The 24,317-nt window shown below is 43.9% G+C and overlaps 1 protein-coding gene and 1 long non-coding RNA gene across 3 annotated transcripts; both read right to left on the bottom strand.

Annotated features, from left to right (window-relative positions):
- Nucleotides 1-2,430: 2,430 nt before the first annotated feature.
- LOC145424523 (uncharacterized) lies at nt 2,431-3,787 on the bottom strand. Its single transcript, XR_013905606.1, has 4 exons — nt 3,675-3,787; nt 3,253-3,331; nt 2,819-2,935; nt 2,431-2,670 (listed from the first exon to the last, which is right to left on the bottom strand). It is a non-coding gene; the product is annotated as an uncharacterized LOC145424523 (long non-coding RNA).
- Nucleotides 3,788-5,831: 2,044 nt separating this feature from the next.
- On the bottom strand, nt 5,832-23,593 carry arhgap1 (Rho GTPase activating protein 1). Of its 2 annotated transcripts, none has more exons than XM_026158396.2 (13): nt 23,454-23,593; nt 16,123-16,326; nt 15,843-15,941; nt 15,652-15,739; nt 14,638-14,769; nt 13,606-13,692; nt 11,766-11,864; nt 10,888-10,995; nt 10,703-10,779; nt 10,384-10,461; nt 10,009-10,137; nt 9,780-9,883; nt 5,832-9,695 (listed from the first exon to the last, which is right to left on the bottom strand). In XM_026158396.2, the coding sequence occupies exons 2-13, from the start codon at nt 16,244-16,246 to the stop codon at nt 9,528-9,530; spliced, it is 1,293 nt and encodes a 430-aa protein (XP_026014181.1). In that variant the 5' UTR covers nt 16,247-16,326; nt 23,454-23,593; the 3' UTR covers nt 5,832-9,527. The 2 variants fall into 2 exon arrangements, with proteins under 2 accessions (XP_026014181.1, XP_026014182.1); XM_026158397.2 differs by having other exon boundaries at nt 15,843-15,935.
- Nucleotides 23,594-24,317: the final 724 nt, after the last annotated feature.

Below are 24,317 nucleotides of genomic sequence, written 5' to 3'. Positions count from 1 at the left end.
CATTTACAGAATCCTGTATATGTTTTCTTTTCACAGTATGTTCTCTAATGTTAACATTTCTTTGTACGAATGAAAATGTTTACAGTTTCCTTGAGTATGAGTGGTTTATTGGAGGCTGATTTTACTGTAAAGTCTTTTAGTTTTATTCATAGTGGTATTCTGTTGCTAGACCTGTGTCTCAGTGACAAAACGTCTAAGCATTTTGACTTGCAGTGCTTAAACAATGCCAAAGGTATAATGCATTTTGGGGGCATTGACTATTTATATGAGAAGGATATTTAGTTTTGACACATGGATAAACTCTTTTGGGAGAGATATGAGCTTTTGCAGGGGATCCATGGTGTTGTGCTAAACCATCCAGGTTATTTTGACAAAAGCACTAAATGAATGCACATGTGCCAAGGCACTTGAGAAGGATCTGTGCTATTTTGACTGTACTGGCCTTTTATATGGGAAAGGAATCTGCTTTTGAAGCATGGACGAAGAGTTTGGGGAAAGATATTTGATTTTGCTAGTGAGCTATAATGTTGGGCAGAACTGTAAGACTGTTTGGCCAAATGACCTTATGGTTTTGAGAATGTCATCTCGGTTTCAAGAAATGAGCCAAACCAATCGAGAAAAACTGTAAACGCAGACTACTTTAGACCCGGAAGTAGGATTCGTCGCGTCATCACTGATCAACCGGATAGCTGTGAGTTCAGATGGAATAAAGAACTGGAAAACGAGTGGCAACAACTGAAAAAGACACTTACAACAGAGCCAGTTTTGGCGTATTTTGATCCAAAAAGAAAAACAAAAGTGTCAACAGATACATCGAAGGCCGGGATCGGCGCAGTGTTGTTCAGCAGTTAACATCTAAAGAAAAGGGGATGTGTTGATAGGAGTTATGTGGGTTAGTTCAGCTTCACCACTAGGGGGCTGTCTAAACCAAACTGTGATATATACTGTGTCGTAGAAGCAGCGGCAGGTTATGTTTGCATGCATGGATGTGAGCCACGTTAAAATAAAGAAGCTTGCTCACTACTACTGATGTTTTATTAGAAACACGACAATTATGTCAGCAGCTCCACCGTGAACTATGTTAAACCAAACACGCTCGCGCCTCACAGACGACAGCTTACAGTCCTGTAAAGATGAAAGTGACTTCGTACAGCCCCGACCTGCAGACGCTGTGCGCAGAGGTTCAGGAGCAGAAGTCCCGTTGTAAACATATCACGGCAGACCCGACGATGTTTGCATGAACTCGCTTTTCAGCTTCTCTTTATTGACCACTTTTCACACACGGCTGCTGTACGCACACAGCCGGCTGTAGCTTTGCAGCTCACAGCCCGACATATACCAACAACAGCACAGACGTTAAGGCGGCGAGGCGTGGTTGCGGGTGCAGCTCAGGTGCGTCCGCCTCCCCTACAGACCACGCCCCGCCACACACATTAACCAGGTAAAATACATATTTAGGCAGAATTTTGCAAATATCTATTTTGCATCTTTCAGCAGCATCGAGCTTTTTTTTAATTATTTTTTAAAAGTCAGGTCAAGGCTCCAAAAGCACAAAGGTGATATAAGGGTGGCTCACAACAGTTTTTGTTTGCTGGATCATTTTAGTTCAGCTGGGTGTCTTTCCTTTGGTTATATTTCTTTAAGAGTTCAAAATGTGTTAATTACATAAATAAAATGTAATTTTCTCTGTAGCACTTCATGGATTTCATAAGCAACACACCTTAGTTGTTCACACAAAGCATAAAGGTACAAAACAATACATACAGTGTTATCTTCATTCTAGATGTCAAAAAGTATTCGCGGCTCCCAGTGTTTTCTTTCTTTACGTGGAAACTGGGTCCAAATGGCTCTCTGGGTCTTAAAGGTCGCTGACCCCTGCACTAGCAGATCGTTACATGGAGAAACCTTTTGAATACAAGATCCACACAGGTGCTCACAGACACAAACTACAGCTTTCTCGGCTGCTACCTCCAACAACATTGTGCGCTGTTGGTCCTGCGTGCTGCACAATAACTTTCAATATTTAGCATTTACTGTTAGTTACAGTTACCCAGGTTATTGCTGTGGTGTCGTGTTTATTGTGTTGCTCTCCTTTTGTTTGTTTGGGGTTTTTGTTCTCTCTCAGCAGGTGATCCAGGTGATTTTTTTTTTTCGTGCCCTTCCTCACTGTCCCCTTTCCCCCTGTTTTTCTTTCCCTCCCTCTCTTTCTTTTTCCCTTTCCTATCCCCAGCCATGTCTGTCCCGTCTGTAACAAGTGAAAGTAAAATAAAATAACAAAGGTCAGTCAAATGGACCGAATGGCAAGGCTGGAATGATCCAGTTGGTAAAGTGAATCTGTTGAGCATCTTTTTTGGCCTTCAGATAATAATTCTGACGGCGAAAGAACCAAACAGGACAGGCAAAAATAAAAAACAGTCCTTACACACACAATTATCCTTTTGTTATCCTTTCAATCCTTTTTATTGAAATGAAAGGCCAGACAGTCAAAAGAAAATAAAACAGTGGTTAAAAGTGACTCCATGTCTTCTGATATCATTGTGACATCTTCATGCAGAAGTTTCCCTCATCAGTTGCACCGATCATCAGTACATGTGAAGACGTTATAGCTGGAAATGGACTTCAAAGCAAAGGCATCAGCTCTCCTCATGCATCTTTTGAAGTACGAGTATCCTGCAAAAGAGCAAAGTGAAAACTCAGACTGTACAGATTTGAATTCAAAGAAACACCATCATCAAAAATAACATGAAATAACAATAGTGTGTGTGTGTGTGTGTGTGTGTGTGTGTGTGTGTGTGTGTGTGTGTGTAACCATACTTACTGGGAAATGTGCTGATGACAAGGGCACAGACCTCATCAGGTCTCTGGCAGGTCTCCACTGTGTTGGTGCAGCTGCCACCAGCTGTTATTGGAACGCAGCGGTTACACCGCAGAGCCTCTGACAGAAGACAAAGACAGAGATATACACATGAATATGACTGTTTAATATTAGTGAACACTGATGGCAAATCTACTGAATTAAAAACAGAAGAGAAACATGTTGAAGTCCAGCTCTTCAGTGTTACTGCCCCTAACAGAAGATTGGTGGCACTGGCTCGTTTTCAGTCACATTTTGCAGTTTTAGTTAAGTTAAAATTTCTTTTCTTTTTTTATAGCGCAACAGTTGCCTCGATGTGCTTTATACAGTAAAGTAAATATACAACTCCTCCGACTTTGAACTGAACAGAACAAAAGCAATCTGTAAATCTAACTTACCACTGCTGATGAAGATCATGAGGAGGATGACAGCAAGTGCAAAGGCTTTCATTTTCTTCTCTTGCAGGAGAGTTGGTCTCTGCAAAGATTACTTGGATTACAATATACTCACTCATATGACCAAATGCTGCTGAGTGTGAATCAAAAACAAGGCTCTGAGAAAACATCAGCTTTTTCCCTTTCTTCAAACACAGAAATCCTTCATTTCTTATTGTGTCTTATTTTTGTTCCCATGTCCAGGCGTCTCTGTCTGTGTCGTCCTTTCCCAGTCCTTTCCCAGTCCTTTCCCAGTCCTTTCCCAGTCCTCCTGCTGCTGATGCTGCCAAACCCTCACCACGAACAGCCTACATGTCTCTGTGATCACACGCTTGCACCAAAGAACAGTTAAAAAGGACATTTCGATTTAGAAAGTGAAGAATTACCTGATGATGTTTCCTTTAGCAAAGGTACAGCTTCACTAGACTGAGCGCTTCACTCAGGAATTTATAGTCTGCTGAGACGTTACACAAACACTGGATATTCCATTTTAATGAAAGCCGACTACAGAAGATTACAACATCATGTTAATGAGCTACCACTCTGCAAAGAAACAACGCAAACACACAATTTCACTCCAAGCAAAATTTCCCAGAGTAGAAAAGCGCTGTATAAGAATCAGTCCATTCACCATGTAAACTGTACTTTACTTCACCAGCAGCCAGATGTGGTGAACAGTGCAGCAGGACTGTCTGAATTCTTCTAAATTCTGTCATCTTCTTCTGTCACCTACGATTTCACTGCCAGCTGCCCTGGAAATAAATAATGTTCAAGCTGACGCTGTAGCAAGCAGCACATGTTACGTCTGTGTGTTTCCTTGCTTGTACAGCACAGCGACCCAAACAGTGGCTTCTACATTAAAGTGGTTTGTAATTTGCAACATGTGAAAATACTCCGTGTTGATTTATCTTTATTATTTATGTATTTATTATTATTAATTCTTGAATTGTTATTTCCCAGAACACAGAATGTCAATCTACAGGTTCATTTCTGCTCACCTGTAATTTGACTGTTGTTATCCTTTCATCCCTGCCGGACTGTAGCTGTCCTCAAATGTCATTCCTGCCTAACATGTGTTCCTAAAGCAGCCTAGTTAGTATACGTCTATGTCTCAGCCTTCTACACTTACATTTAATTGTCTGGTGTTTGCACATGAACATCCACTGTTGTGTCCATTACTGAAGCTGTTCAGCAGCAGAAATAACACAGCTGCGTAGGACACAATGTCCTTATTTATCTAACATGCAACACAGTAAATCAGACACACCAGTCCCTCTTACACCATCACTGGTTACTGGTACTCTGAGTTTTATTTGAGTATAGTTAGGAAAATACAGCCAAACAAAGATGGTTTCCACAAATCGTCTTGTCAGGTGAAGTATCGATCTTCACACCCTGAGTGATTCCCAGCTTCAGACGCTCCAGCATCTGTTAGCAGGACTCGTATGTGTACATCTGTATATGTATGTAATTTATAATTTGTTCATAATTGTCCCACATTACCCAAAATGTTGAAAAGTATAATCAGTGGCATGAAATCATCTTTAAAATTTGCTATTAAAACAGAAACAGTTTGAGTGTGGTGCCATTGAGAAATCCAGTAAACGAGTCATGTTAGTGAGTAAAGCCGCTGGAATAAACCAAGCATGACTCACAGGGTCACAGCAGGGGGCAGCAGGTCAGGAACTCTGCTGAGGAACGCTCACAGTTTCTGTGGGAGTGTCCTGCGTGTCCGTGACACATGGACTGGTTGGCTTTAGTGAGTCAGAAGTGTCTTTAAATTCAGTCTTCAGCAGAGAGCTCAAATCATCAGATGGGGACATCTGATTGGACGTAAAAAGCTCCAAATGACCATGTACCAAAATCTAAATCCGTACACTAAATGACGTCTGTAAAAAACATCTGGCACCAGGCTGCATGCCTGTATTTGAGCTCTGATGACCTGACTGTTGCAATGACATTAATATTAATGTTGCATGTAGTTATAATAATATCAACAGCTTTAACCCGATCAGTCTGACAGCACAGAGGCCGAGCAGGTTTTCTTTCTTGTGTTGGTCCAAGTGTAAATGTCTTCTATGTTCCAAAACGGCATTTTTTTCATTGCTCTAGCTCAGTGGATTTAGTCGAATTAGATTCGATTTTTAATTAGGGTAAGATACAGGAACCAATGAACCGAAGCCTTTAAAATGAACACGTGCAAATCTTAGTGCAAGACAAAGTGTCTAAATGTGCATTTATAGTAAATCTGCAGAGGTTGATTCTGTTCATATCGTCACTCATCCAGGTGACGTCCTCAGTCTCAGCTGACTGCAGGTTTCCAGCCTTATGCAAATGTGCAGTTTATAAGACTGGGGAAACCTGCCGCTTACAGTTGAAGGCACATCGATATGGAGCGCTGCCTCAAACAGGCAGTCTCATTAATGCATTTATGATACATTAATATGTATCATCTGTATGAATAAATACTAATGCAGACTGTAGTTCGGGTATTATACTGAGCTTGGCTGAGTATGAAAATGATCAAAGAGCAGAGCCCCAGCTTTCATTCATCATTTCTTTATTGTTTGCACACATTAACATTACAGGATATCACCATTTATATCACACATGTACAAGACTGAGATCCACAACATATCAAAAGAGGATGAAAAAAAGGAGTTAAGAAAATAAGGTCACTAAGTAAAAATAAATCAGCCTGGGAACCAATGAATTTCTCCCTTAGAGAAGTTCACTGTCACCATGACAACAGTTACAGTACAAAGACCCATAGATTAGAGAGGCTGTAACGGATCAGCAGAGTTGAGAAGAATCAGCGTTTCGGGAAAGGAACACGGGACACAGCTGACAGCTTTACAGTGGGGTTAGAAAAGGAAGCGTTTTTACCCGTCTCGCTCACCTGGTGACTTTCAGCTACGCCGTCTTAAAACCTGAAAACGAAACTAAACCGAGTTTTGTGAGAAGAAGATCAGACGAGTGGTTTTACACTCGAAGCTCAGACTCGAGCTCGATTTTGTAACGAAGACAAATCCTCAAGTCTGCCGTCGCCCATTACAGCTGAGCTGCTCTCAACAAAGTCAGCGTTTGGGTGGGGGCCACGCCGCACGCGTCACAGGCTGCTCTGAACACCAGCAAACACCAGAGCTTTGTTGAACGCACCCCGTCTTATTTAATCTATGGCAGAATGATCACACTGGCACTTAGATGGCTAATCACATGACCACGCGGGGGAAACAAATAAGGCACGAGCACGCACAAACACACACAGACTATTTAAAAAGTGCATCTCCACTAGCTTTTGTGATTCAGAGAAACTGCTTGGCTCGCTCTTTTTGTGTTTCACAGATCAAAGATGACTCACAATCAAACAGGAAGGTCTGTCTCACTACGTCACACCATTAAAAAACGGAGATGCCACCACCTGACAACATTCACGCACGCAGCCCTCGTCTGCACTGGTACACACAAACACACACCCACGTCACTGTGGCATTAAAACAGGTAAACACTTTTTGTTGTCGTTTTTGCTCTCAGCTTCAGTCAAACTGAAATTCTGACTGTTTTGGTGCTTTTCAGTCACATCGTTACAGGAACACCACAACACCAATATTTACCCACTGATAGTTTGTTGCAATGAAAGACATCTAGTTGAACAGCTTGTTTTGAGTCTTTAGAAACTGGCTGACTAAAGGAAAGAGACAACGTGTCAAAGGTAACTACTGCAGGTGCTGACTGCTGTAATCACTGTGAGGCTGTCCTTTACACGAAGACTCTGGAAACAGAAACTGAGACTTGCAGAAATAATGTTCTTCTCAGGAATCACAGGTGATTATTACAGGAAAGAACATGAGCAATGATAAATGCAGCAGGAAGCTTAAGGCCTCGGTTACGGCCACACGGTTCTCATTTAGCCACAGAAATTAAAACCCTCATTAAGGGAAGTTGTAGCTGTGCTGGAGGCTGTGAAAGCAGCGATAACAGTGAAACCCTCAACAGCAAAGACATCCCAACCAACTCCCCACAGCGTCTGTGCATCACTGCTGAACCGTGAGATAAATGAGAACACAATGCAGCTTTTGGGAGGCCATACAGTTGCACCCGGGAACCTCTGCGAGAGCCCACAGTCACCTGTGTGCATCCAGTGCCTGCGCTCAAAAAGCCGAGGACGGGGGCTGCTGCTCACCTAACAGGAGGCTGTGAGCTGCTCAAACAATCACACCGAGCAACCACCGCTCGTGTTGGCTGCACTCTATAAGGGACTGATTCATCTTTGGGTTTAGGAAGAACTAAATCATTTCAAAGGGTTCACACTTTCCTCTCTCACTACAGAGGAGAGAGTACAAGCCGATTCTGACGGGTTACACTCCTGCTGCATGCTCCTCATACGCCTGCTCCTAAAGACCTGTGGTGACTAAAAGAAAACACAAGAGCTAAAAGGAATACTGGCTTGTGATTGGCCAAAGGGTGACAGCTCTGATCTAATGCGTCTATATCCTACATTAATACTCAACAAACAAATGGACGAACAGCTGGCCTGGAGCCCCGGTGCCCTCTGAGGCGTGTGGGGTCTGTTAACTGCACTGCTCAGTGTGGATTATGTGCAGCACACCACGGCACTGCGCCACAAACACCGAGCCAAAAACCAGCACATAACTTGGACAGACTCCTGTAGTTCAAAGCCTGAAACGGTACACAGAGTAAGCCTCAGTATCAGGTACTTCTACTTAATTAAATTTGGGACAATCACAGGAAATCAGACACCCAAAATCATTCATTATGTACACTGAAGTGATGCTGCTACAAATGAAAACATGAATCCATTACAACTTATATTATTACTGATTGTATGAGCACACATCACGTCTGCTCGCACAATCAGTCACACAGAGGGCAGCAGAGACGCTGGCCTGTGGGAGTCCACCACATGCCCGACGTACCGACCGTCTCCCTGTAATTTAAACAACAACGGCGTCACTCCAGGGAGCGCAGTCACATCTACACTTTGTCACCAAACCCGCAGAGTGCCGAGTGTGAAGCCGTCACTCAGCACACTTTTGTAGTGTGCCGTTTACCCGGGACACCAGCTACAGGTCCAAATGACACTGCTATTAGGAAAATTCATATAAAGGAAGAGAAAGACTCCACGTGCACAGCTGTGGCTGGTTTCTGCCACTCCAAGTACAGCATTTCATAGATTGTCCACAAAGTTCGGTACCGAGTTCACCATTCTGACGTAAACCCGAGTCACGCCTCCACTCTCCTCATCAGCCCTCTCTTTAGCGCAGAATCAGAATCTAAAGAACATTTGGTAACACAGGTGAAACGCCTTTTTGGCACTACATAGAAAACAACACGACCAGCTGCTACTGACAGAGATAAAAGATGCAAACCAGCCGCTGTTGAAGCAGGGCAGCGATACAGGGCTGAATATAGATATGAACACGTGCAGGTAGGAGTGACGGAGGCATGGACGGAGCAGTTCGGGGTGGTAGAGAAGCACATGGCAGCAAATGACTAGCCCTGCATTCACACACATGTAGTGATTTCAGATTTATGAGAGCTTTTATGTCCCCCTCCCCCAGTGTTGCAGCTCTTTATAGTGTGCCGGCCTGAGACCCGCATGAAACGACTTCACGTCATCGTTCAGATTCTTGTTGTGCTCGTGGAGACTGCTGGAAGCACTACACTGACTTAAAGGAAGGGAAACGTGCACGTCTGTATCTGTACTCGTGACGTGTTTGTGGGATTTCATGATGCAAAGTGATGTCGAGAGTTATCACGGCTCACAGTGGAGCACCACTCACGCAGGTGGTATCAGGGCCGCAGCGTTTCATGCTGTGATACGTGAACAGCCTCTAATTTAACGCTGTAACAAAACTGGGGATCTGGATCTTTCTTGTTTACCATCGGTTGCATTTTGTAGTGTTTTCTGTTATTTTTTGCTCACATTATTTTTATTTGCCTGAGCTCTAACACGTGTGCTGTTTCCACTTGTTTTCATGCTTGGAGTCAAATAGAAATGCCAGAAGTTGCCAGACATAATAACAGGACGCTCAGAACGACCGGAGACACACAAATAACTTGGTCCACTGAATCTTTTTAAATGTGCGAGACAGTCAGGCCTGTCTGAGTACTTTGATGATGCTCCTAAGGTAAGCTAAAGGCTAAATGCTGCAGGGAAGGAGGGTCTCGGCGGCGTTTCACATTGGCAGAAAGAGCTCAGAGCAGAGGGCTGGACATTAGGCAAACACCAGATGCTGCTGGTCCAGCAGGGTTCTCGTGAAGTTATTGATTGGTCCAATGGCGCTGAGCGACATGGCGTTGTCCCGCCCCCAGAGCAGATTGGGACCAAAGACCACAGCCAGGTTACTGTTGGTCATCTTATTCACCTCACTGTTGGCCGATACCTAAACACACACACACAGGATGCTGTTGTAACAGACAGAGATGATATTTTGTGATCAGCGGGATGTGCAGACCATCAGCTGTACCTGTGCCAGAAATGTGATGAGGTATCGCAGCGATGCGTAGTTTTCCTCCGGCAGTGACTCTACCAGCGTCTTCATTACTGTCACCTGAATCTCACTGGACACAGCTGGAACAAACACAGTCATCAGGTGAACTGCTGAGGCAGACTGTTCATCTGGTGTAGGGCAGGTGGGGGTGTGGGCTTCACACAGTCACACAGGTACAAGCTGAGACTCCTCTAACCGTACTTACAGGCAAAGTTGACAATGTCATTGTAGAGCTGATAGGTGAGCAGAGGCTCGGGGAGTTCCCTCAGGAATGTTTTCAGGATGACAGCAGCCAGGTGCACATCTTCCATCTCTCTGAGGTTCACTGTCGCACCTGCAAACACACGAGTTCAATGAGAACAGAAGAAAACCCGAGAGAAGAGACGAGCGTCCCAACCCTGCTCTAACGTGGAAGAAACCAGGCCCTCTGCACATAAACACCTGCAGCCTAACTGGTGTTTACAGAACCATCCATAACACAGAGGATCATAACTGACGTCACACAGCAGGTGGAGGGGACTCCTCCATCATGAGTCTACAGCAGGGAATTTCAGCATCACAGGGCGGTCAGAGCTCATACCTGAGTTGTACCTGAGCTGGACCTCCTTCACCAGAGTCACGTTGGCAGATCGTCTGAAGATGCCCTCAATCTCCAAGCCTGACGCACACACAGACGCACACACACACAGTGAAAAAGAAAGAAAAGTGTTTCTTTCAGACATAACGAGGCACAGCCTGAGTCTGCATCAGAGCACAGCACAGGTATAAAGTCACCTGTGTGTGTGCAGCAGGCTTTAATTACAGTGATGTGAGCCAGTAAAAGCACAGGTGAGGCAGCCGTGTGTGCTCCATGCAGGCACAGCTCAGGGAGGAGTTCGCTCAGGTGTTCTGTTTGTTACCTTGCTCTGACAGGAAGCCAACGGTGTCTCTCATCACCACAGGAACTGGATCGCCATCTGGATCCCTCTGTCTGAGCCTGACACGCACACATTAAAACAACAAGCAGATTCAAAGGTTTTTTCCTTTATCTGGAAGCTTCTCTCACAGGGCCGTGTCTCTCTCCAACTACAGAATCAGCACTTACAGCGTTAGTGGCACACCAAACACCTGGCTGGGGAGAGGAGGGCTGTGAGGAGGAGACATGGGGGGCTGTGTGGTGGGTTTCAGAGATGCTCTTAATTTGTTGTCATACCTGGCACAGAGACAACGGGAGATTTTAAAAAGTAACACAGGGCTTCACTATTTGTGCCTGAATGTTTGCCTAAACCACAGAATGGAAGCAGCACAGCAGTGAATAAACTCCATCAGTGGCACCTTTTAAGATGCATTGTGCATGAGCAGAACAACCACAGGAAGCATTCCCAAATCAAATGAAAAGATTGACAGTACTCAGTGCAGAGGGCATTTCCAAAGAAGACGCACATGGAACAGGATGCAATGATGATGCTTAAAGTGACAATATGTGGAAACTGAGATTTGTCATTGTTTCCTGAAAAAAAACAAATGCATGCTGACTTTAGATTCAGAAAGCCAAGATGGAGAGGGAAAATGTTTGAATGTAAAAACTCTGCTGGTAAGAAAAACCCAAGAGAGCGGGCTGTAAACCAGCACACGACTCACAAATTGCACTCTCTCACCTCCAGCTCGTTTAGCGTGGAGCACAAGGAGTCGGCACACAGCTGGGAAACCAGCAGCTGTGCCAGTGTGGCTACATCAGGGTGCACTGCACGGTTATTTGGATTGTGATGAAGCCACTTTCAGTAAGATAATACCATCCCACTTCCTGTGTTTGCTCCAACACGCCACTCTCAAGGAGGTCAAACACTTTCAACACTCACTTCTCATGCACACGGATAATAAGACGGAGGCGGCATTTAACCCTCAGTGAAACGTGCTGCTGGCATCACGCAATGAGAAGACTGAATGAAAGGCACACATCTGAAGTTTGGCAGGAACACTTACTCTCTGACGCGGGAAGGAATGACCAGCTGATCACACTTGACCACATCCTCCAGCTCACTCAGATAGCTCACATAGTTGATCTTCCTGCCAAACTTAAAGCTGAGAGAGAGAAAACTCGAGTGGTTGATCTGTGAGCAGCAATGATGATGGTTCAGACTTTTTATAAGCATGAAAACAGAAATGTAACAAAGTGAAAGTAGCAAGTAGCACATGATGTGCGCACCTTGTTATGGACATTTTAACAACAACCCAGCGAGCTCGTTTTGAAGTGGTTTAGTTAACACGTTGCAATGTGGAGAAAACGTTCAGATCAAACAAGAGTGTTCTGAGGACGGACACCTCCCTGAACTCTTATACAAACAAAGAACAAGCCACAACTCTCACATGCTGGCCCCTCTCACAGGGGCTCCTCCCGTCACCTGAATATTTACATCCCTGATAAGGGGAAGGAGTCCCACTATCTGCTTAGCGTCTCCCGTTACAATGGCCTCACTGTGTGTGTAGAGCATACTCTGCAGTGAACATGCAGTGAGACAGTGACATTACTATTACTAATGTGAAATGATTAAATATGTGATTAATACAACAGAAAACCTCTGGTTTGGTCAGAGTATTTAAAGACGTTTGTGCACTTCCTGGAACGCTTCATACGCCAAGGAAAACGGCAACAAGCGACTCACCGACGAGTCCGTCTACGGGGAATTATGTAATCATAATTCCCCCAAAATGACCGGCTATTTTTTCTGTTTCTTGAACAGAGGCGGTCTAAAGGTTAGCGGTAGGCTCAGTGTCACACTGTTTCATCAGCGACTTACATAAAAATGTTCCTGTTGGATGGAGAGAACAAAGCTTACAAAGTTAAGCGAGTGGTTCTTGCTTCCAGCTGCAGCACTGCGACACTCTCTGTTGGCATAGCTACAAGATGATGTGTACAGTATAAAGCACCTCGACTGTTGTTGGGATTTGTTGCCATTTAAATAAAACTGGTATCCAGTAAGAACCAAACCTGAAGCAGGAACTTCAGACACATTTATGGCTGCAGTTTTCTACTGCTGCCACTAGATGCTGCTCAAGCTCTGTCAATGTTAGTTACAATGGCCCAAAATTCACATTCATTAATCATGTGCTTCCTTTTTAAATGAACACGTCTCTTGAAAACCGCAGGAAGGACTCGTGTAATGATATCAGCTCACATAAGCACACTGATGTGACACTACTGTACTGTACTGTGCTTACTGAGGGAACATGCTCATCAGCATTTAGCATTAGTGGAGTCTGTGTTTACCCACAATCCACAGGAGTAATGCTGGAGTACATAATGCCGTGTGGTACCCATGGCTGCCCGTTAGGCAGATTATATTAGCAGCACCTGACCCGACATCAAGCATATAAAAAAATCCTAGAAAATGTCATAAAATCAATGAGGGATTAAAAATCTGACTGACATCAAGTTGCACTTTAAAACTGGTTGCTCCAAGTACAGACGGCTTTTCCATCATAGCAAGGATAATAAGTTCACGTACTGGGTCACCCTCTCTGAACCTTTGCATAAAATCGAGCCGTAACCACGTGTTATAACCGTGCATCCGTCAAAGAGTGGGCCGTACTGTAACAGGACGCCACAGCTGCAACGATCAGTCGTCAGATTTCTCCCTATATCAACAGGAAGTGGATCACAGAGTGATGCAGGCCCCACCCACCCCCTTATTCAGTTTTATTTATACAGCACCAAATCCCAACAGTCGCCTCGCTTTGTAACAAAATCAGCACAAAACTGTGTGTATGTGCACGGGGGCTGCGCATAATGGTCCTTTAAAAATCCCTGAAACCAGAAACTAACCTTATAATTGGTTTGAAGAGGATCAGCAGAGTCTTGATGAACATGGTGGGATGGACGATGTACAGGGCCTTGATGTTCTTCTTGTACCTGCAAACACATCACATGTTCTCACAAGGTGTGCTAACACACGTTTGATACAACGATTACAAGAGCATACACAGAAACGTGACAGCATCTGTGGAATCTGCTGTCCACAGGTTACACAGGCAACCAGCACTGCTGAGGGGCTGAATCCTGTGCTGTCAGCGATGAGCTGGTGAAAATAATGCGAGGACATGTAACTGGAGACCTGCTTTTATCTTTATCAGCCAAACTGAATGGCTGTGTGGGTGTGCTCGCCCGCTGCTGTGCAAAGTGCAAATTAACTGGGTGAAAGTGATTAAAGACAAAAGCAGGGCTCAGCTCCTTCGCTATTTTGAATAGTGGGAACATGGCTGAAGCCATCCGCACATGTTACTGTAACTGTGCAGTTTATGAAACACTGCACACAGTATTTGTTTCCACTGCATTCAAGAGAAAAACCAGTACCATATCAGTGGATGGACACTGTGCACCTCTGCTTAAATACAGAAGTGAGGGGAAAACAAACAGTCAGAGCTTCTCACGTGTGCAGCACGGCTCCTTTCTCCTCGACTCGTCCTGTCTGTACTTCCTCTGTGGACTATGGTGCTCACAGGAAGTACAGAGAAATTACTTTCTTACAAAAAATGACTCCCTGTTTTTCTTCATTTGTTCTGTTCAAAGAGGAGAACGCTGGCACAAGTCTAACCTTAGTAACATTTAAAAAGAAAATAAAGGTTTTTATGCAAAGTCATGATGTTTAAAACATCCAGTGTTGGAAGTGGACGGTGCCAGCCTGAAGGCTTTGGGATACGTTTACCCTGGTGTGGAATTTTGATGCATCCGGTACAGGCAGAGGTTAGTCTGCAGAAGCCATTGATCCGGTTAATAAATGCAAAGAGCAGCAGTAGGACCAGCTGTAAACAGGTATAATATGATAAGTGAGATGTGCAGTGATGTGTTGGAGATTACTTTCTGTCAAACTCCCTGTATGCATCCCGCACCCAGCTGAGGGAAGGTTTGTTTTCACTGGTCAGCCCGTGGTGAAAGTAGATCAGAGTGTAGTCACTCTCCACATACTGATCCAGGGTTCCTTTGAGATACCTGAAAAACATGAGCAAGTCTTTGTAAACGCAGAAATATCTTTACCTGCTCAAATAACTTTGTTGGTTAGTAACTACTGCACCTGAGGGCTTCGCATCAACTATTTCCATACCAGATGAAAGAGTGAATCTCTTCACGCTGTCCCTACAGGAAGGAGCCTTCAGAACATTTTCTAAAAACTGCAGCCTTACGTTCACCGCATCACTCGTTACACCCAAACACAGCAAAGATAGACACAGCCATGCCTTCTCCATTCATTCCAATCATGATTATCTGGGGCAGTGGTGAATACACCATTTCATAACATGATTACTCCCCGACTGTGGAAACATCAGGCAGTCTTTAAAATAACCTTTAAAACGTATTTTTTCAAGACCACAATCACCTCCATCACAGTCTGCTCTTTGTAAAAGCAACCAGTCTGTCAGCAGGAAGGCGAGAGTGGGCGGGGCAGACCAGGTCAGACACTCGTACACCTCAGAGGCCCCACAGTGGAAGCTACAGGTAGAACAATGGTGACCACCGACCAACACTTCCAGCACCACTGACACCTGACTGCTCAGCCACGGCTCGAATGCTTGCTCTGCGGATCCTTCAGCAGCAGCTGTCGGTCTTTGGGACTAATCTTCTCTCAGTGTCACTGATGCAAATCTTGTTCTTGTTCTTCACATTAGTGGATCGCATTTATACAGCGCTTTTCAAGAACCTCAAAGCGCTGTACAATGCCACTATTCATTCACTCTCACATTCACACACAGGTGGAGGCAGCTACACTTCCTGTCTTTAGATACAGCGTGATGACCAAAGACCACCACTTCTCCTTACATCGTGTCACATGACAAAAACGCTGGCAAAGCCTAAAGGTTTGCGGTCACTACTTACATCAGCAGCTTATGATGGTCCAGCTGGTGCTGCGGCGGCATCCTGCAGGCATTAAACACGATCACCTTCCTGCCAAAGTTGTCATCACCTACGGACGCAGACATGGACTCGCGTTACTTCCACTACAAGATTTTACTTTTCAAAAACATATATTTCCAGACTGAAAGGTCAGCTGTGACTGAAGAACCGACCGGCCACTTCGATGATCTGATGTCTGGCAATGTCATAGAAAGGGTGGTCCCAGGGCAGGTGTGGAGAGCTGGCGTCAAACTGCTGGGAAACATCTGTCTCTGAAACACACACACAGTTAATACAAGACAACAATCACAGCATTACATCACCATGAAGTCCTTCATATGTAAATGTGTTTGTATGTAACATTTTAAGATTAACCCCAGCCGCTCAGAGCTCTTACAATCCTTCGTTTGAAACATGGCATCATCAGCAGGTGTGGACAGACATCCCTCTCACCTGACTTGCTGAGGTAAGACTCGTCAGCGGGCCACTGCTGGTCCTCTATGGTAGTCAGCTTCAGCTGTCCTAGCTGCGCCGTTGCAGAGTCGTCGCCCACATCTACCAGCAGTTCTGAAGACATCGCACACACGTGCGCTCTCACATACACACAGACGGCACAGCGATGTCTTTCTTCAGCTCACTCAAACATACACGCACAAGCTGCAAGAGACAAAAACGCTTCAGGTCAGCACATCTCAGCCAAACTGTGTTTGAACCTGATGCTGTGACATTATATCAGACCCAGATCAAATCAAACATTTCTGCACAACTGAAGCAACATGAAGTCACATCCGTGAAGTTTCTAAGAAACACGAGACATTTGAACTTCCACAGAATACGCTGTCCCTTTATCACACTCACTGTTACCCAACTCGACTGAGTTTAAAAGATGAAAGAATGAAATCCATTAGTGATTGATGCTGCTGCAGTGGGTGACATGCTGCATCAGCACCATCTAAATAACATCAGACAACAGCAGTAATCTTCAGGCTAATGCTGCGCGATCCCTTTCTCACAGCCTCTAATTATTCCGATCACACCTCCAGAAATAAAGAGTGTACACAGTTACACAGAACATCTTAGCGATGCTGAGGTGGTCGTACAGTTTCCTTTGGCTTATTAGATCTGCTTCAGCCAAGTGACGTTAACCAAGGACAAACCACAAGCAAAGACTACTATAGATCTGCACTGCAGAGTAACAACTAACTTCTTCAGCCCTATAGAAACATACCACAAACTGCAGCATGACGAATGCATGAAAGACAAGAAAAACGACATAATGTGTGCTGACATGAATCGCCCAACATCAACTTGATCAACTCGTCTGAGCTGACGATGGACAAGAATGTACAGCATCCTGTGCAGGAAGACACTAAACTCACCAACACCTGCATTATATCAGGAGATCTCACAACTATGTGAGTTTCACCTCACGTAACCAATGAATGAAGTACTTTAGATTTTGCATCTTGATAAATAAATACAAGGTGAAAAAACAACTTGTTTGTCTGCAAAGATGAAGTTACAGGTAGCTGTGGCAGAGTGTAAAGACGAAAGCAGCGCTGATATGATTTCATTTTGTGTAAAGCTTTGGTACTTTTTTACTTCCAGGAGGTGCACTGAGTTTAGCTGGCGAGCTGTCCAGGGTGTACCCCGATTCTCTCGCCATGGTAACTGAGGTGGGCTCCAGATGTTTTATTCATATAAATAAAACATCCGCTGGCATATTGACTGATGCACAAACCTCTCCCAGTGACAGCTCCCACAGCTGAAGGAGATGTTAATGAGAAAAATAGACCACTCACCACAGGTACGTGATACAAAGAGCCTGTGGGATTTTATTGTCACTGGTGTGCCAACCCTCAGTGGATTTTTGTTACTCTGAGTAGTTTTAGTTCAAGAAAAATGAAGACACCTTTTCCCCCTCAGGAGCTTTGGCCATGCTCCAGGTGGTGACTTACCATCAGTTCCTGCATGCTTCCTGTTTCTGGAGCTATGGATCTGTGTACAAGAACAGTATCAGGGACACATTTTTTGAGATTTTTAAAAATCTGTTTGATTTCTTTTTCTAACCTTCATTTCACCAGGAAGTAAAACTCTAGAAGCTGAGATTCTCTTCTGAGTAGAGCTGGGCGATAGAACGATAACGATATGTATCGCGATATAACTTTTACTCGATAGAGAAATTAAGCTATCGCGATAGACCTCGCCGCTCTTGTCCTCAAAGAAAAAAAAAAAAAAGGTCAGCCAATCCAAATTAAGTAGCGCAGAGCCGAACCAATCACAGCCGCAGCGTCACGTCGCGTGACTTGTTACGTACAGCACAAGTGCCAAGCCGCACGTGTGTTTGTTTGGGAAGCAGCCAGCGGGTAATGGAGGAAATGAGTGTGCCGACTAGAAAAATCAACCGAGCGTGACCGAAGAGAAAACAGATGATGGTTCCAATGCCGGAGAGATTGTCGAACGGAAGAGCCATAGAAGTTCCGTAGTGTGAAGGTATTTCGGCTATTTCAAGTCTGACAAAAAACAGAGTAGCGTGCACTGGAAATTGTGCCGAAAGCAAGTCTGGAAATACAATAAACTGGTGCATGCGTCACACTGTGCGCCACGTTATTGTTTCGGTGAAATGAATTTCTACAATACTGTTACTGTTAATTCTACTCTCTGCAGTGTTTAAATGCTTACATATACACTAGAGCTGGGCGATAGAACGATAACGATATGTATCGCGATATAACTTTTACTCGATAGAGAAATTAAGCTATCGCGATAGACCTCGCCGCTCTTGTCCTCTTAAAAAAAAAAAAAAGGTCAGCCAATCCAAATTAAGCAGCGCAGAGCCGAACCAATCACAGCCGCAGCGTCACGTCGCGTGACTTGTTACGTACAGCACAAGTGCCAAGCCGCACGTGTGTTTGTTTGGGAAACAGCCAGCGGGTAATGGAGCCAGCGCGTAATGGAGGAAATGAGTGTGCCGACTAGAAAAATCAACCGAGCGTGACCGAAGAGAAAACAGATGATGGTTCCAACGCCGGAGAGATTGTCGAACGGAAGAGCCAAAGAAGTTCCGTAGTGTGAAGGTATTTCTGCTATTTCAAGTCTGACAAAAAACAGAGTAGCTGCACTGTAAATGTGCCGAAAGCAAGTCTGGAAATACAATAAACTGGTGCATGCGTCACACTGTGCGCCACGTTATTGTTTCGGTGAAATGAATTTCTACAATACTGTTAATTCTACTCTCTGCAGTGTTTAAATGCTTACATATACACACAGTTACTGTCCCTCCACACATACGACTCTGTTCTGCTTCTATGCCCCAGCTTTGTTTACTTTTTCCCACCGAGGCTTCTAGACTTCTGATTGGCCAACATTTCTGCACGGTTAGGAATCTAGCGCCACCTGCTGCTTTGGCATGTTCATAGCAGCGTTTTCCTTCATTTCTGCCTTTATGTGTGGACGGGATTATTTTTTAAAACGAAAACGGAAAATCTCCGTTTTCAAAAATACCCGTGTACGTGTGGACGTAGCCTCAGTCTCTGACTGGAAGCGCTAATTCGTCATTCGGCTTTTGTCAGACTAAAGTAACTGTTAAAACTGTTTGAAAAGCTCAGCTATACAACAAGGAGAGATTGAGAATTTCCTTTTAGTTCTCAGTTTATTTGATATTGACAAAAGTTAGTCAGTTTTGTCTGTTCTTCTGTAAAACAAACTAAGATTTATTTTTAGAATTAATATTTTGTTTCTAAGTGGAATTGACAGTTTAGTCTGTTTCGTTTGTTCTATTTTGAAACTTAAACGCTTTAGCGGCTGCCTTTTGTGTAGTTTGCAATATTTGCCTTTATTTATCTGAAAAAGTCTCATGTTCCTTAAGTACATCTACCCTGTTGAACTTATTATGGGAAATAAATATTTAAATAAAAACAAGCTGCTGATTATTTCACATTTTACTTGTGAGCAACGGCACATTTAAATCTTACAAATATAGTTATTTGGCTTATATCGTGATAGATATCGTTATCGCCTGAAATGAAAAAAACATATCGTGATATGAAAAAATCTCATATCGCCCAGCTCTACTTCTGAGAGAGTTTCTTAGTGTGGCTAGGGTTAACCCAGCAGGCAGTTTCACTGGTGACAAACCAGAAACGCTGAACAGTGGCCTGAGACGTGCAGCAGCAGAGAGACTGATTAGTCTCAGAGTGCCACCACAGTTTGGTCCTGCTTTTTGTTTTTTTAGCTTCAGCAAACAGAAAAAAAGCTTTATATCTGATATATCTGAAGAAAGGATTCATCAGTCTGATGACTTTCAAATGGAGCTCCAACAATAAGGTTCAAACACAGCATGAGCCACTTCCTCAGTTTAATGACTGCATCACTCCTCTCCTCTCTTATTAACTGCCCATATTTTCTACATGCTTCCTTTTTATCTACCATCCCCCACCTATTTACTCCACTCTTACTCTCATGCCCACACACGTACACACACAGCTGTGATGTTATGCTAGCTGACAGCATGTAGCTTTAAATAAATATCGCTACTAACCAGCAGACACAGTCGGCCAATTGCTGCAGCCAAACACACACACAGACAAACTGAGTGAAAAGCAACTGTTTGCACACTATCTGCATGTCAGTCAGTAACCATGCAGCTGTCGGGGAGGATGTTGGTTAACATTTATGATGATGTGAACAGTAACAGGTTCCTCATTTCCTTTCTCTTCATTCAGTTCCTAAACTGAACAGACCAATGGAGGTCACAGCAGTGGGTCAGGGGCACAAAACCTGACTGTGAGTTTATTTCTATGACAAAGTTTCACACGTTACATTCATACTGAAACAGGTAAGCTCGCTCCAGGCACTTCAGGTCTGACAGCTCTGGATTCAAAATGTTTACTTTCGTGGCATTCAGTCCTATTGTCTGCACTGGATGATCTGTTGCTATTTGCCTAATTTATTGAGCCTATTTGGCTTTTTAAGCTGAGAAGCACTGAAAAGATGTAATGCTAAAGTTTCAGGATCATCACTCTGATGGTGGAGGAGACGCCCAAGTGTAAATAGTCAGAGGTCAGGAGAAGAGGAACCAGAACGCAAAGCATGCAGAGTTTCACTGGGAGACAACCGGGAGGACTGCAAGGACTACGGTTTGTGAGCAGGGTATAAGGGTTAGCCTTGAAAGCTGATTTCCACCTCTCTGCTCAGTTTAAAGTAGCTTTCTTTGTGTTTGCTTGGTTTTTTTAACCAGATAGTTGCATCCTTAGTGTCGACAAGGTTAGTTCAGGATTGGATCTGATAGGGCATGGGTGTCAAACTCAAGTCCTAGAGGGCTGGTGCCCTGAAACGTTTTAATATGCCACTGCTGCACCACAACTGAGAAAGAATTAGTATGTCATTAGCAAGAACTACTAGCTATAGAACGTACGGTGACTCTGTAACCTTGGATCTCTGTTACACATGTTACAAATGATGACAATGCTGAATCTTGTGTATCTTTGCCCATGCAGTGCATCCAGCCACAACACCATGTATGCATGAGGCATTGTTTGTGGATCGTGCTGCACTACCCACATGTGTGCATGCGCGCGCACACACACACACACATATATATACACACACACAGAAAAAGCCACTTTGTGTACATATGAGCATCTAACAGAAGCATCCAGCGAGCACAGCACCCTGCCCCCTCTATTCCTCTTCTCTCTCAGCACTGCAGAGCAGCTGAGGAGGGCAGTTTAGTCAAAGCCTGCTCCAGGGGCTCAGGAAATGATTCCTAGCAAAGCTCTAGTGCAGAAAAAAGCCATGGAGTGACACAGTATTATTACTGAGCATTTCTGCATGTGAAACACTGCTCTACTTATTTTATGCTTTTATGGCATTTCAGCTTCAGTAGTCTAAATACTACCAAAGGGTTCATCCCTAACAGCAGCATGCACCATCAAATATGCAAAAGAAAAAAAAAGACAATACTGGCATGTACATGCAAGCAGCAGCAACATTCCCTCTCTCCATTTCTCTCTCTCTCACACACACACACACACACACACACACACCTGCAGTAACATTTCTGCACCACAACACACTCCACAGTTTCTAATGCCGACCAGAGACTGACACTGAGCTTAAACTCCAATCACCTCTAGCTGGGGAAGTTCATTTTACGTTTTTTTACCTGAGGGACGCCACAAAAAGAAGAAGAACCTGAACAATGGGAACCAAAAATCCCACAAAAAAGCAACCACTGTTTCTGACATGACATATGTGTAAGGAACAGCTCATTTCATCTCCTGCATGCAACTCACTGATGTTTGAAATCACTGCTACAGCTTTCATGTCAACGCAGCTTTCGCCCCAGTCTTCTTGGTGAGTTACATTTATTTATAAAATGTATTTTAAGATGTTTATACTCTAGAGGCCTTTTCAGGCATGATCACCTAACACTGCTGGCTGCTTGAAGTCAAAATGATGACACTGGGCAATTCAGGCAAGGGTCACTTTTACATCCAGGTTTGGTAAATATCACAGGAGGCTGAACTTTGCAGCTAGTAATAATAACATAACTGAGGCCACAACTATACTTAAAAACATTCGGTGGCTGAACGTTGTAAAACTGTATGTGTCTGTCTGTTAATGTGACTGCACACAAGTACCAGACCAATCAGTGTGATCAGGTCCAGCATAGGAGCAGTGCACTCCAGAGTTTTAAGGAAAATCACCTCGATGCTTTTCAGATATGAAGCACGCAGTCAGTGACTGGTGTCCCGGGTTGTACTGAGGTTACTTTTAATATTTCTAAAATCCTTTCTAAAGCCCAGAGATGATCCAATCCTAATAATTAGCTCAACCGGAGGAAAGAAAGGCACAACCATAAAAGGACTGTTGGCTTATCCTGTCACAAGACAGCAGAACGCGTCATTTTTTGATCACCTCTATTTTAAACAGAATAGTTTCGCATTTTGTTTGCCATTCAGAACCTCCGCCTGCCACCAGGGCAGTTTATGCAGAGGGTGTAGCTCACAGACACCATCAGCCTGATTCTGTAACCTCTGCGTCAGTATGAAACTACACCCAGAGGCTGTCTCATTTTTCAATGTCTAATGTAAAGTTTTCCAGTAAAATCCAATCATAACCGATAAACTACAAAATACAGTGTAGTGTGTAAGTGGAAGGGACATCACTGCAAGCTATGAACACACTGATGCACTACCATAACATGATAATGTGTGATATATGCACATTTTTGAAGTGAGACGTCATCTTTGGGGAAATGCTACGAATGATTTTGGGGGAAGGAGAGAAGAGCATTAAACCCGAACGGAGTTTGGCGGGCTGAGCAGACACCTTCACTGCTGGCAGTCCAGCGATAAAAGCAACAAGTGAGCAGCTGACCTCTTTTACTTTTACCAAACGGCTCAGCGGGAGAAACATTTCAGTGTCAGTAGCTGCGGATTCAGAAAAGCTGAACAGGCTAACGCAGCCACACTCGCTGGTCATTATCACACAGCGAAACGCATTAGCAAACCGCCTAGCAAGCTGGCTCGGCTGCATTCACCATATTCGGCACACGGATGCACATTTTATGGCGTTTCATACGCTGTGAGGCTTCAGTAACTGAAACGACGCTTAGCTGGGCTAAACCAGAACACCGCAGTGTTAACAAATGACCTCATCACAACAAATTAGCCCCACAACACCCGACTAACAACGCACGAGCATCACAGCGCGTGAGCCCCGCGTGCTTCTAACATGTTCAGTTTCTACCAAACACAGCATCATGAAATTTGTTTTACCGTAATAATCCAGCCGCTCTCTTACAACCGATTCACTTTGTGGCGTCTGAAGTCAACGTAGACCGTTGTCAGCAACAACCCTGCGTCAGCACCTCTTCCGGTTTGTTGTTTTCAAAATAAAGCTATCAATTCAGTGTTTGTTTACTATACCTGTCAAAATAAAAGTGCTAAAAAAAGAAAGCGTCCCCGTGGTGTTTTAGTAAAAGGCCTGAGTCTCCACAGGCGGACTCAGGCCTTTTACTAAAGTATGACAAGCTGATTCTATTGTGTCTATCTATATCTATTATTCTAATGATAATATTCTATTTTCCACACCGACCAATGGCGTGAACTGTAACTAATCCCTGCGATGCCGCTCAGCCAATTAAATCATTTATTCAGAGCGCGTGAGAAAACATAATTGTGGGAGGAGACATGACATGTTGGTCAGTCACAGGAGCTCGTTCAGTGAGAGACTGAGATTACCGAAAAGCACCACTGAACGACACAGGAAATCATTCCTGCCTGTGGCCATCTCCCTGTACAACGCATCCACTTAACACACTGTTTGCTGCTACAGCTACACATGTTTCTTTTCCAAATATTTATTATAAGTGACTATGTATGTATGTATGTATATATATGTATATATTGTACTATTCTTAGTTAGCGTATTGTCTGTCTTGTCTTAATGTTGGTTTAAAATGGAGCACTGTAACAAAAAATAATTTCCCCCAGGGATCAATAAAGTATTCTGATTCTGATTCTGATATTCTATTTTCCACACCGACCAATGGCGTGAACTGTAACTAATCCCTGCGATGCCGCTCAGCCAATTAAATCATTTATTCAGAGCGCGTGAGAAAACATAATTGTGGGAGGAGA

This window comes from Astatotilapia calliptera, chromosome 23, assembly GCF_964374335.1.
Source record: "Astatotilapia calliptera chromosome 23, fAstCal68.1, whole genome shotgun sequence".
NCBI lineage: Eukaryota > Metazoa > Chordata > Actinopteri > Cichliformes > Cichlidae > Astatotilapia > Astatotilapia calliptera.
This window is presented reverse-complemented; position numbering and strand designations above follow the sequence as displayed.